This window comes from Grampus griseus (genome assembly GCF_964374135.1).
Source record: "Grampus griseus genome assembly, chromosome: 8".
Taxonomy (NCBI): Eukaryota; Metazoa; Chordata; class Mammalia; order Artiodactyla; family Delphinidae; genus Grampus; species Grampus griseus.
The window spans coordinates 97,640,398-97,653,926 of NC_139002.1; the positions used below are offsets into that span (position 1 = coordinate 97,640,398).

Sequence of the window (13,529 nt, forward strand, 5' to 3'; positions counted from 1 at the left end):
GATTTACAATCTAGCAACTTTTTGAAAACACAGCAAACTTTAAGTCCCTGGGACAAAAATGAACCACTGCAGTTTTCCTAAGATCATCCCTTCCTCAGATGCACCTGCCTAGCCCTATCTCGCTGCAGCAGGGCAGAGGGAGGCAGCTCTGGAATGGTCCCCTCCCTGCTTCCTTAACTTTCCTGACAGCCCCTGCCTCAGGTTTGTCTGTGGAGCCTCCTTTTGTTATAAACTCAGGTATTTGGCAATTAAGTTTTCTGTGCATGTTAACACCAAAAAAGGTAATTCACCTAAGAAATAACATGTGTAAGACAGTAACTGCCTGGGTTCTAGCAGCTTCACGGAAAGCCATGCACATAGAAGCCATCTTAGACTTTTCCTCAGAGTCACTGAAAAAGTCACTTTATTGTGGAAATAAAGAATTCCTGTAATTTTCTCCTTATCGAAGTAGCTGCAGATAGTCTGCAGATGCTAACAGCTCTTTTCCACCTTCCTCCTTAATAGAGACTTAAGGGGGTAGGGAGCAGCAGACAACTGCAGAGCAATATGATATCAACAGCTAAAAGAGCCACCTTCTACAGACAAGGTAGTTGAATCCTAGGAGGTTCATCTTATGTCAGGTTTATGTAATGAGTGGGAAAAAATTTTTTTTCTGCACAAACGGTAGAAAACCCTCAGACTGCTGTCAGCCGGGTCTGCTGGCTTGGCTGCTGCTGCTCCTCCGCAGCAGTGAAACACTTACCTCCCATTGGGTGGAGGCTGCTCAGGGTGTTGAGGTTCCCAGAGGAGGCAGTCTGCTGAAGGAGCTGCAAATAAAGCTAGACATTACACCAAAAACAGAACAAGAGTGAGAGTGAGGGCTGGTTCTGCATCTGGGGTAACTCTACAGCACAGCAAAGCGAGAGTGCAGAGGCCCCCAGAGAAGAAAGTTGAAGACAAGAACCCAAGCCAACACAACAAAAACATAAGGCTTATGACAGCACAGGACAACACAACACAGCTAAAGCCCTGGCCCAGAAGACAGTTGTGTTTGTTGAGTACAAAGCCAAGCTCGAGTCCCTGGCAACAGAATGCAGCACAGCAGAGGACAGAGGTAGAGGAGAGAACTAAACTCAACTCAAGCAGCCATGTAGTCCACTTAGAGGAGTGTCTGCATATTAGTGACTGCCATTTCTAGTTCTTCTCCCAAATGCTCCTTTGTTAGGTCCACACATCTTATTTTGTAACTTGTTCCCACCTGGAGACCTAATTTCTGCTTCACGCAACTATTTAAAATACCAAACCTGACCATTTCAGAGTATTTCTTGGAGTCATCCTTTACCGGCCACAATGAACCTGTGACTAGATCAATCTTGTCATAACTAGAATGCTACACATTCATCTAGCCTCATTCATCTCACTGTTGCAGATGACCAAGTGATTGCTGGATCAGTCCATATCCGTTCAGCGTATATTCTCTTTCAATGGTTGTTCCATAACAAATAAAACAAGAGGACCTGTCCGTGAGCTAATGACCTCCATGACCTTACTCTGTACCTTAGCAAACTGCAACCCTCATCTAACCAACCTGCTGAAACCTTTTGTTCCATTCAAACCCAATCACTGTTCCTTATGAACAGATGGTATTCTGGTTTCTGGATTCTTTATTCAATCTGTTATTCATTCCCATAAACATCTGACCTGGTTCCTCTGTCATCAGGAATCTCTCTATTCCACAAGTGTTTCAGCAAGTCCACAAACCTCCAGAGGCAGAATGAAAAAGTGTCCATACACAGAATATTTACCAGCTTCTGAAAGGGGTCTGCTACCTCAAAGATTAAGAACTACCTGCTCTAGTTCTAAGTCCACATATTCCAGTACCTCATAATTAATGATGATGCACTATCACTTTCACAGTCCATGAGCACTCACATGTCTTCATTTCTGTCTTCTTAAATACTTTGGGCAACGAGTTCAGTCCCAACTGGTGGACTGTGCATATTGTACTTGGCACTTCACTTCCTCCCTAAATGAGAAGAGCTCTCAGGGTGGGGATCATGTCTAACTGAAACGAAGAGACCACAGCTCTCAACATACACCATCATGTGCTTGCTAGATGTGGCAATGACAACAAAATGGGGAGTCTTCCCTAAAAGAAGGCTCCAAAACTCTCCAAAAGCAAATGCACATCATGGAGATAATTTTCTAGGCATTATTTTGGCAGAAGACCTAAAATCTCTCTGAATTTTCTCAACTTACAAGCAATGTTCTAGCACTGAGAAACAATTTAATTTGTAGGAATATAACAACCATCTATACTTTTTGACTTCAGAGAATTACTAGTGAGGGTAAACTGGGATTTCTTCTAACATTTTAAAAACATGGAAACCAGAGGGAATCAAATTAGTCAAAACCTAGTACTGGGGGACAGAAAACATTGCCTTTCTTCTGTTTCCATATAAAATAATATTTTAAAGGATGAGGAGTGAATGACTATATTTCTATGTGTATATTTCTAACTATCCATACTAATCTAGTAGTTTCACCATTTATTTTCCTTCCTTGGTAACTTCACAGATGACTTGCTCTTTCTGATTCAAAGATGAGACAGTTTTAAGTGTCTTGTGCTATCTGCACTTCTTTTAAGGGTTAAAGCAGTGATAATCCCCCGTAATATACATTGCAGATCTAATAAATCTAACCAATTGGAGCCTGCCCGTCTTCTGGATTCGATGACTCAAACACAACAAGAGAGAAATCAAAGGAAACCTATTTACTATTTAGTGAACTCAAATATACACCTGTAATACTCATTTAATAATGTCCATGTTAATCTCTTGATCTCTCAGTCAGCGGAATCATTTACTATCATACTCTACAGGGAAGACTCAATAAGAACTTTAAGGATGCCCTCTACAATCTACTAGAAAGAGATATGGAGAAAGAATATTTGGTAGCTAAGATTTCCTCAGGAATTTCTTTTCTTGGGGGCAGGGACATATGAGATGTTCCTAAATTTTTTTATTAGAAAATTAGGATTTCACTGTAATTTGAGCAGAAGCTCAAGATATAACCAAAGATGCGCGATGAGAGAGAGAGAGTGTGCGTGCACACAAGACTAACATGACAAAGAACATTTCATTGCCTGAATTTTTATGTAAAATTTTGATATGCTAAAAGTTGTGACTGCCATTATGTATGTTAGCTAGGGACAGCAGCAGAAGAAACAGCTGGGAGCTTGCACAGCCTGCAGAAAGCAAACCACAAAGACTCACTGCTAAATACTGGGGTCCAAGAGTATTTAGACCAGCAAGGTTTCCCCACACAGATGCTGCGCTGATCTGCTGCATCTGCTGCTGGAGCTGCTGGGCCATTCTCTTCTGCTCTTTGTCCTTCTGTGTATCAGCAAATTTTACCACCATGGGGGAAGAGCAGCCCTATGAAAACACCAAAATCAAAGGGTCAAAATCCTCATTCTGGGTGAAGGGAAAAATCCTCCTTTCTAGTGACGCACAGGCTGCATTCTAATTTCATTCACTGTCAAATGATTCTCTTCCTGATAGACACAAGTGGCAAGACATAATTCAGTTTAGTTCCAATATGCTAATTTTAAAGAAAGCACCAGTTTTTAATTTAAAGATGTCTGGCCTTCTTAACTTTTAGGGCAATCAAATGCTATACATGCTACTGGGCTTCGACTGTCAACTGTCCTACCGCTCTCAGTCCAAGGAACTTCCCCCTTTCGTTCATCTGCCCCTACCTCCATGGTCTGTGCTTGGTGCATTGCCTTGATAGCTGTCTGTGCCATGGCTCTTGTTGTGAAGGTCACAAACGCACAACCTGGTAAGAGAAGAATCAATAACTCATCCATTCATTTGTTTAATTATTTATCTGACTTACACTTACTGAGCACCTACTGTGTGCCCAAGTACATGCTAGCAATACAGACATGGTTCCTGCCTTCAGGGGTTCATGATCCAGTGGAGAATACAGATATGTTATGACAGAGTGATACGTGCTTTAATGAGAAACCAGGGATGCACACAGGGGAAAAAGTGCTTGAGGGATAAAGGAGGAATCATATTCTCTAGCTTCTCTTGTGAAAGAAGTGTTTCCGTTTTGGCATGGAGAACCTCTCCAAGGACTGAAGCAGAGAACTTTAATACATGACACTTAAGTGCAGAATGTAGACTCCTTGAGGGAATTGGGATCAACTGATAGTTGTTGTGACGGGACCTAAATATACAACACCAAACCCAACCCTCTCCATCATGACAGTGCCATGTTGGCTGGAGATCACCGGTTTCCACTGATCCAATTAAAAAGAGACTCCAAATTTAAGATGAGTACTTTTAAAGGCTAAAAATGTACCCACCTCGGCTCAGGCCATCAGGTCCCCTCAATATCCGGCATTCTTCAATCTGTCCGAATGAAGAGAACATGACTCGGATGTCATTTTCAGTGCACTTCTTGGATATCATACCAATAAACAGCTTCCTGTCTTCCACTGCTAAGACAGTAAAAAACAAAAGGCTTGAACATTACTACTACAAGAGGTAGTGCAGCACAGAGCTCTGTGCCTTTATACCAGATTTCACCGATTTTAAGATACACATTTTCCCCCATAATTTAGCACCTACTCTTACAATCAATGGTATCTTAAAATTATAATTGGAACCATTTAGACGAAATATAGTAGCTTCATGATCTTGTGAAAGTTACTTAACCATTCTGTACCTGTTTCCTCATGTGATTAATAGAGATAACTGAGTTTACCTCAAAGGTAGCTGTAAGTATTAAATGGCAAGTACTCAGCATCTTGCCTAGCACTTAGCAAAGTCTGCTCTCATTAGCAATACTATTGTACCAAAGAAGGACGAGGTTTCATACTTAATTGATATGACAAGAGAAACAGAACACAAATCTCAGTGAATGTAACTGTCCACTTTCATTTTCTGGTTATTCTCTTGAGGACTAAGTTTTCCTTCCTAATTTGTTCAGTTCCCCATTTCACTCCAGTTCAAAAGAAATTACGTTGATCAAAGGCATTCCAGTTCACTCTAAAATGTTCTTGTAATATTTCCCTGTCAACTCTGACTTATTTGCCATACTTATTTTAAAGAAAAGGACAGACAAGTTAGATAACAGATTATTTACAGCACTGATTCACTACCTTGCACCATAAACAAAAGTTAACTCAAAATGCATTAATTCTGAGTAAGTAATGGATTAACTGAATGCAAGACCTGAAACCATAAGGCTTGGTAAGCTCCTTCGCATGGGTCTTGGCGATGATTTTTTTGGATTTGACACCAAAAGCAAAGGCAACAAAAGCAAAAAATAAACAAGTAGGGCTATATCAAACTAAAAACCTTCTGTACAGCAAAAAACCCCCCAAAAAATCGTCAACAACAAAAAAAGGCAACCTACTGAATAGGAGAAAGTATTTGCAAATCATGTGTCTGATAAGGAGTTAATATCTAAAATGTATAAAGAACTTGCAGAACTCAACAGTGAAAGAAAAACAACTTGATTAAAAAATGGGCAGTGGGGGCTTCCCTGGTGGCGCAGCGGTTGAGAGTCCGCCTGCCGGTGCAGGGGACACGGGTTCGTGCCCGGGTCCGGGAAGATCCCACATGCCGCGGAGCGGCTGGGCCCGTGAGCCATGGCCGCTGAGCCTGCGCGTCAGGAGCCTGTGCTCCGCAACGGGAGAGGCCACAGCGCTGAGAGGCCCGCGTACCGCAAAAAAAAAAATAAACTTATTTATTTATTCATTTATTTTTGGCTGTGTTGGGTCTTCGTTGCTGCGCGTGGGCTTTCTCTAGTTGCGGCAAGCGGGGGCTACTCTTCATTGCGGTGCGCGGGCTTCTCATTGTGGTGGCTTCTCTTGTTGAGGAGCACGGGCTCCAGGTACGTGGGCTTTAGTAGTTGTGGCTCGAGGGCTCTAGAGTACAGGCTCAGTAGTTGTGGCACACGGGCTTAACTGCGCTGTAGCATGTGGGATCTTCCCGGACCAGGGCTCGAACCCGTGTCCCCTGCATTAGCAGGCGGATTCTTAACCACTGCGCCACCAGGGAAGCCCTGTACTGCATGTTTAAAAGTTGCTAAGAAAGTAGACCTTAAAAGTTCTCATCACAAGAAAAAAAATTTTTTGTAACTATTCATGGTGACAGATGTTAACTAGACTTACTGTAGTGTCGTTTTGCAATATATACAAATATTGAACCATTATTTTGTACAACTGAAACTACCATGTCAATTATATCTCAAAAGATTAATTACAGCACAATAAAATCCAAATGCCATGAGAACAGCAAATACACAAGAAGAAACCTTATAAGGGGAGGGCTTTATATACTTGCTTACCATTGTTCTTCTCACTGTCGGCAGGTTTCATCTGTATAGGATGATGCATCTAAAAAGGAAAACACATGAATATTACTATTGAACACACCAAAGGAATTCAGAAACATAAATGAAGACTCTACAGGAAATACCAAAACTGACCTTAAGAGTTGTCTCTGAACTCTCGCCTGCCTCATTATTTCCCCTCCACAAAATATCAAAATAGAATGTGAGTCAACAAGTCAAAATTCTCTTGGTTGAAAGAGAATTACTTTCAGCCTATCTTCTTTGAAACATTCCCTTTATGTCCTCCTTTACATCAATTCCTGTGGCAGTCACCCTTTTCCCCAAATGGTTTTCAGTGTGTGCCTGAAATGTATAAGTATGTTCCATATGTCAAAACCACCACAGTTCCACTTACTAGTAGGAGCTTTCTTACCCCTGGGAGGACCTTCATGTTGTGAAGAGCATTCTGAGCTTCTAATGCAGCTTTTCGGGTGTAAAATGTAACAAAACAGCACCCTGCAATAAACAACACTTCAGGAAATCAAACCAGTCCTTCGAAAGCAGATAATTCCTAGAGCACTCCCTCCTCCAGGTATATATTGAAAATTAAAAGAGAGGGCTGGGTTTGTTAAAATTGGGGTGGGGGTGGGGTGGAGGGAGGGAGATGGAGAAAACCTAGCCGGGCGGGGGGGAAGATTTTCTATCATTTTCTTCATTACTATAGTCTCCTGGTTTTATTGAAATTCTTCTTTAACTGCTCTTATAACTTCTTTGGGAAAGATGACTTTTCTTACAAAGGTCACAGCACCATGCCATTCAATCTGCCCTTCTTGCAGCACCAGGTAGTGTGCTGGGCAAGAAGACTGAGCTACAAACCAGACAGACAGAGGACTTGCACTCCTGCAGCCTGTAGTCTACAAATCTTTCTTTCTCAGAATAAGCCTTACACTGTAGCCAATTTCTACCATATGCCTCAAACATAATTATCATTTATTAAATTATAAAATGACTTAAGAGCAAGGACCTCAATATCTTTTTTTGGACTCTTGGTTTACATCAAATGTAATCACATGTCTAACAGCACATGGCACTTGACTGAGGAGATCTGGAGATTTTGTGCTCTGTATATTTACTGGGGATCGGAGGGGGCAAGTATGTCTTGTCCATAGTCCATAGTCCCATAAGATATGGTATAGATTTCTTTCAAAATCACCCTGCAATTAAGATTTTAAATTACTGCATATTATATTGACAGTCATTTTCAGAAACTATAATACTTTATATTTTTGGTTAACTATGCCACAAAGAGAAAATAATTCTTCAGCTTCTAGGTCCTCTGCTATTAAGCTGGTTTCAAACATAAAATCATGCTTGCATACATCTGCACCGTAGAACAGCTTTCACAGAAAATTACTCTGAAATAGGTCGTTTGGGAAAACAAGTGTATGTCTACGTGGTATGGGGCAAAGCTAACAGCTTATCTACTATCAGGCCTATAAAACTTCCACTCTGCTGGGTATTTCTGGAAGCAGCTTGCCTTTCTTCTCCTGTTCATTTATTTATTTATTTATTTATTTGTGGTACGCGGGCCCCTCACTGTTGTGGCCTCTCCTGTGCCGGAGCACAGGCTCTGGACGCGCAGGCTCAGCGGCCATGGCTCACAGGCCCAGCCGCTCCGCGGCATGTGGGATCTTCCCGGACCAGGGCACGAACCCGTGTCCCCTGCATCGGCAGGCGGACTCTCAACCACTGCGCCACCAGGGAAGCCCTCTTGTTCATTTTGTAGGCTATAACAGGTCACCTACAAACAAGTTGCTCCTAGTTGCTAAGCCATCCCAGAAGGCCTCTATAACACTAACAGAAACCCACGGGTACCTGGACAGTCTTTCTCTTTCCACTTACTCTAGCCAAAATACTAAAGAAAACCTATGTGGTTGGTTTACTTCAACTTTATTTTTGTCATTCCACTCTCAAGATCAAATGAGACACTCACATGAGTCTGTCTCTTGAATTTACAGATCTCAAAAAGGACTGCCCAAGATCCAATTTACAAATTATCCTCATGATGTCACCTTAAGTTTTTACTTTTAAGCCATTAAACGTGTTTGGACTTGGAGATATAGCTACAACAAAATGACAGGTTTTTTCCCCTCCCTGTATGACCACAAGAGCATTCTGGCAATGAGAGAGCGCATGCACATGATTGAAAATACATATAAAAGTCAAAGTCCTTTACCTTTGCTCTGAGGAGGGTTTTGGCTCCTATCCCTTAGGACGTTGATTTCGTAGACAGCACCATACTGTTCAAACAGTTCCCTCAAGTCCTTCTCTGACCAGGTCCTTGGAACCTGGCCCACAAACATCTTGATAGCATCAAGATCCGGTTGGTCTGGGTGGTCCAGGGTGCCGTTCATTTTCTTTGAGCTGCGTAAAATAAGATAAAACTTCTATTATGTATTCATGTTGCTTCCTAGAGAATCTTCTTTTCCTTAAAGGTCTCAACTACTTCCTGATAAAGTAGGGGGAAAAAATTCTACTTCCTTTCACTACTTCCATTCAATTTACCAGAGTTCCCTGGCCCTCCCTCACTATGCCACCCCTTCCATTAGATTCCCAAACTAAAGTCACCATTCTGATTAGGACACCCTGGGCTTTAACTAAGGAATTGAGTGTCAGTCATTCCTTGTCTATCTAGAGAAGTCTCAGAAGAACTTAAGAAGTAAAGTTCCTAAAGCAAATTTTAATCATTTTTCAGCATAACTAATAAAACTTTTTAAAATGTCCATAAAATCACAAAGAACTACTGCTTATGGATAAGATTCAGGATTCTCAACCTACACGATGATGGGTGAAAAGTTTTCTTTCAGTAGATGGTAGAGCAGAAGCACATGACTTCCAAGGCCTAAGCTAAGAACTGACTAGAATGTTAGCCTTTGGATGTTGTTGTCTCATGCATAATCCTGATGCTCTTGAGTGAGCCCCCAAGTCAAAACAAAGCTTTGCCTCTTAAACTTTCACAAATGACTTATATAAACAAAAACAATGATGTCATCACTCTAGGGTTTTGTGTGTCTAAGTTATCCAATTTACTGCTATTTCTCCAAGATTTTACCAGTTAATTCCCTTATCAACTGTAACCATTATAATGTCCACAAATTCCTCCAATCCCATCATATCAAACCTGTAACACTCCTACTTAAATACCTTCATTCCTACCCCTGCCACTGCCAAGAACCATGGGGAACTCCTGCACTGTAAATGTTTCCACTCAAAATGAATCAAAGTCCTTCTCCTACCATCTTTCATGATCTTATTCTTAGCATGTATCCAAACCAATAACAACTTAAATTCCAAATAGCATGTTTAACTTTTGTTAGTGTTTGCTAAATCCAGACATCATATCATCATGTTCCAATGTGCCATGTTCTAATATTCAATCCCAAATAAAATGCCACTTTTCTTTAAAGGAAAAACAATAGTTTTTTCACCACTGCTTCCTTTGAATAGTATTTGAAGATCCTTGAGAATGCTGAATCCAGTAGTTCAACCTCTGTTGAATTCCTAAATCTCTTGTAACTGAATACAGGGCTATTCTCATGTCACCTGTGCTGAATCTAGCACTAACTAAACATCAAAAGCTTTAAGACAAATGTCATACAGATCAATCCTTGCTGCTACGTCTGTGAAGGTTCCTCATACTCTTTCAGGTTAACTCGTCAATTTCATCAGGACTCAAATAGTACTAAATTTCCAACTTCACTGTAGTATTTAACACATTTTAGCATAATCCGGCTCTGTCTACCTCTCCCAAGACTGAGAGCTCCTTGAAGGCAGAAACTGTTTTATTTCCTATTCATTCTTATAGCCACACCTGGTATGGTGCCTGATTCAAAGTAATTACTCAGATGTGGGATGGGAAGAACTTCTTGTTCTCAACAATTCCCCCATTTAAGCAACTAACCTTGATAAAAATGAATGCTGTGCACAAAGAGGGCTCACAAATTAAAGAGCAGATATTATCTCCTATGATTGTTTGACTGTCACAAGATGAACCTACTCTTTTTTCCTTTTTAAGTATTTTGGAATACATTGTTTTATTGGTTTTCCTTTATTAATTTAAAACCATGTATGGTAAGTTGTTGCACAAATATAATATGGCTGCTTCTAGAAGCTTAATCCCAACATTCTAACAGAAATCATTCTACCATGAATTTTTTTAAAAAAGTCTTATGACTAGTGAAAAAATGGGAGTCACTCCCTACAACCCATTCCCAACAACTTTAATTACCAGTTTTAGTATTTTATTAAAATGTCACTAAGTTTAATCACATTTCTATTCTAGGGAGGGTTAATATAGAACCCAAATAAATGGTGCTTAGAATGTTTTGACTATAAAGGAAGCAGACAGTTATTTCTGAAAAGAGGCAGGAGTTTATTAGTTTGTATTACACTGGAGGCAACTGCGCTCAATTTGTCCCTTCCTTCTGTATTCGTGTGCTGTTTCTAAACTAAATATATCACTGTTTAGTGCAAAAGCATAAACACAGTCAATATATGTGAACTGTGATTTACCCAAAAGTTCAGTGGAGACTCAGCATTCCAGACAAGTGCCTTTCCTTTCTCTCTTTACTCTCCAAATCCCTCTCCATTTCTTCATGTCCACCTACTCCATGAATCACCCTTTCCTGCCGTGTATACCAATTCAAAAGCCAGAAGAATCCCCCAAGGACCAGGGGCAATCTTCAAACTTAACCATTAGAAACTTTTACAGCAATCACACTGCATAATTTTAAATATGTTCAATCGAATATTAAAAAGATACGCAAAATGCAAGCTTACACCTCATTATTTTTTCTATGAAATTATCATATTGTATTTAACAAGTTGGGTGGCGGGAGAGACAGGACATGGTCCTTCACCAGTTTAAGACGCACTTCTAGAGCACAGCAAATGATCAGGCCAGGCTCAAGGTGCAGTGGACATCATGCAACTGGAGTTATGCACTGACTTATTTCTTCCTCCAATTAATACTGAGCTCTTGGGCTTCCCTGGTGGCGCAGTGGTTGAGAGTCCGCCTGCCGATGCAGGGGACACGGGTTCGTGCCCCGGTCCGGGAAGATCCCACATGCCGCGGAGCAGCTGGGCCCGTGAGCCATGGCCGCTGAGCCTGTGCATCTGGAGCCCGTGCTCTGCAACGGGAGAGGCCACAGCAGTGAGAGGCCCGCGTACCGCAAAAAATAAATAAATACTGAGCTCTTATTTATACAGGCCAAGCACTGTGTTAGACGTGGTATATATCAGTGAATAAGGAAAACATGGGGTATTTCTTTGGAGCACATGAAGACACAGTGCCAATATCAGCGAGGGATAAAAAAGAGAAAAGCAACCACATGTGTACCTATGTATATGTAATAAGCAGTCACAAACTTTCTCATAAACTGTTATTGTGTCTGAAGAGATGAGCAACAATGCTCTTCCATTCTGAACCTCCCACACATACTTCCAGTATGCATGTTGTCCTTAAAAGTAATCACTGCATAAAAGAGTCACCTGGGGACAAGACTCCCAGTGTGATATGCCAAGGATCCCACAACATCCGGGTATGGCATTCAGTCTACGTATCACTGGACACATTCTCAAATTTGTGCCTTACCTCCCCATTGATGGAGAGCTCCTCAGAGTCAGTGATCATAAATTACATACATTTATTATGTTCACTCAAGAACCAATGAATTCAGCAGCCCCTGGAGAAGTACCTATACTGTCCCTGTCATTCCTAAGGGACAAGTCTGTGGAAATTCTTATCTTCTGTGGAAGTACTGCCAGTACTTCAGTGAAGTATTAACCTGGGAGTAGGATGGAAGAGAGGAAAAGCATGGCCTGCAGCAGTGAGGGAAGAAGGGAGATGAGAAGGCAGCAAGTATTTTAGGGGAGAGGCATGACACCAACCCACTTCTTTTTATGTTTCTGACCCAGCAACTGGCGAATCATTAAGAATGAGAGATCAGGACCAGAGGCTGCCTTGTCTACCTGACTCTCGATGGAACATGCCATAGGAAAATGAAACAACCAATTTGGAAGAGACAGGGGAGAGAAAACAAAGAGCTTTATTTTCAAAGCACACTTCCATTCAAAACTCTTAAACCCTCTCTTCTCTTTCTCCTTTCAAAACTTCCCAGCACCAGGCCCAGCTCAGAGGGCAGAGTTAATGTTCTATCCCACTTCTTTCCCATTCCTTGGCCCCAGATGACCAGACCAGGAGGTGGATCTTAACCCAACAAGCTGATTCACTGGCTTGCTGGAAACCTAAGACTGTGGCCTATGCTTAAAACAGAAAGATAGGCCTGGCTAATCAAGATCCTCTATAGCTGCACTGAGCAAGACAATAGCCACTAGCCACAGGTGACTATTTAAATTTAATTTTAAAAATCCAGTTTCTCGATTGCACTAGCCACATATGGCCAGTGTCTACTGCATAGGACAGCAGAGACACAAGTTTTTTTTTTTTCTTTTTTTTCTAGCCACATGGCTTGTGGGGATCTTAGTTCCCTGACCAGGGACTGAACCCGGGCCCTCGGCAGTGAAAGCCCAGAGTCCTAACCACTGGACCAGCAGGGAATTCCCAGAAGAATATTTTTAACATCACAGAAAGTTCTATTGCACAGGACTGCTCTACAGAGTCTAGAATGGGTTAACAGAAACAGGCAGTCAGTGGTGAAGTCGCAAGAGGAAAAGCTGCAACTCGGGACAGCACGAGTTAAGCTGACAAGATGAAAGGGCAGTGGCAAGAGATAATAGGAGTCATGCTACAATATAGATGAAGCTTGAAAACATTATGCTAAGTGAAAGAAGCCAATCACAAAAGGCTACATATTGTGTGATTCTATTTATGTGAAATGAATAGGCAAATCTATAGACACAGAAAGTAGGTTAGTGGTTGCCTAGGAATGGGCATTAGGGGTAGGGAGAAAGGGAGGGAATGATTACTCATGGGTACAGGGTTTCTTTTGTGGGATGAAAATGCTTTGCGGGGGGTGTGTCAAGACAGCCTGGAAGGGCAATGGCAAAGCCAAGCCGTGCTGCAACCAAAATTATCTGGTAGATGAAGAACAGAAGCAGCAGCACATGCAGACAGAGCGGAACGTGTGCCCTGGGTCAAAAACATGGAGTTTCCGGGTCTTTCAGCTGTAGAGTTCCTG

At 41.5% G+C, this 13,529-nt stretch overlaps 1 protein-coding gene across 14 annotated transcripts in view; it reads right to left on the reverse strand.

Moving 5' to 3' along the window:
* Nucleotides 1-13,529, reverse strand: part of CELF1 (CUGBP Elav-like family member 1) — a 72,047-nt gene that overhangs the window by 12,505 nt on the left and 46,013 nt on the right. For 8 of the 14 annotated variants that reach the window (XM_082659218.1, XM_082659220.1, XM_082659217.1 and 5 more), the window contains 7 exons: nt 8,567-8,754; nt 6,764-6,846; nt 6,346-6,394; nt 4,355-4,489; nt 3,740-3,819; nt 3,255-3,416; nt 743-818 (listed from right to left, as the gene is read on the reverse strand). In XM_082659218.1, coding sequence (XP_082515344.1) covers nt 743-818; nt 3,255-3,416; nt 3,740-3,819; nt 4,355-4,489; nt 6,346-6,394; nt 6,764-6,846; nt 8,567-8,744 — 763 coding nt within the window. In that variant the 5' untranslated portion in view covers nt 8,745-8,754. The remainder of the gene's footprint in view (nt 1-742; nt 819-3,254; nt 3,417-3,739; nt 3,820-4,354; nt 4,490-6,345; nt 6,395-6,763; nt 6,847-8,566; nt 8,755-13,529) is intronic. The other 6 variants (XM_082659229.1, XM_082659228.1, XM_082659225.1 and 3 more) reach the window with 3 other exon arrangements.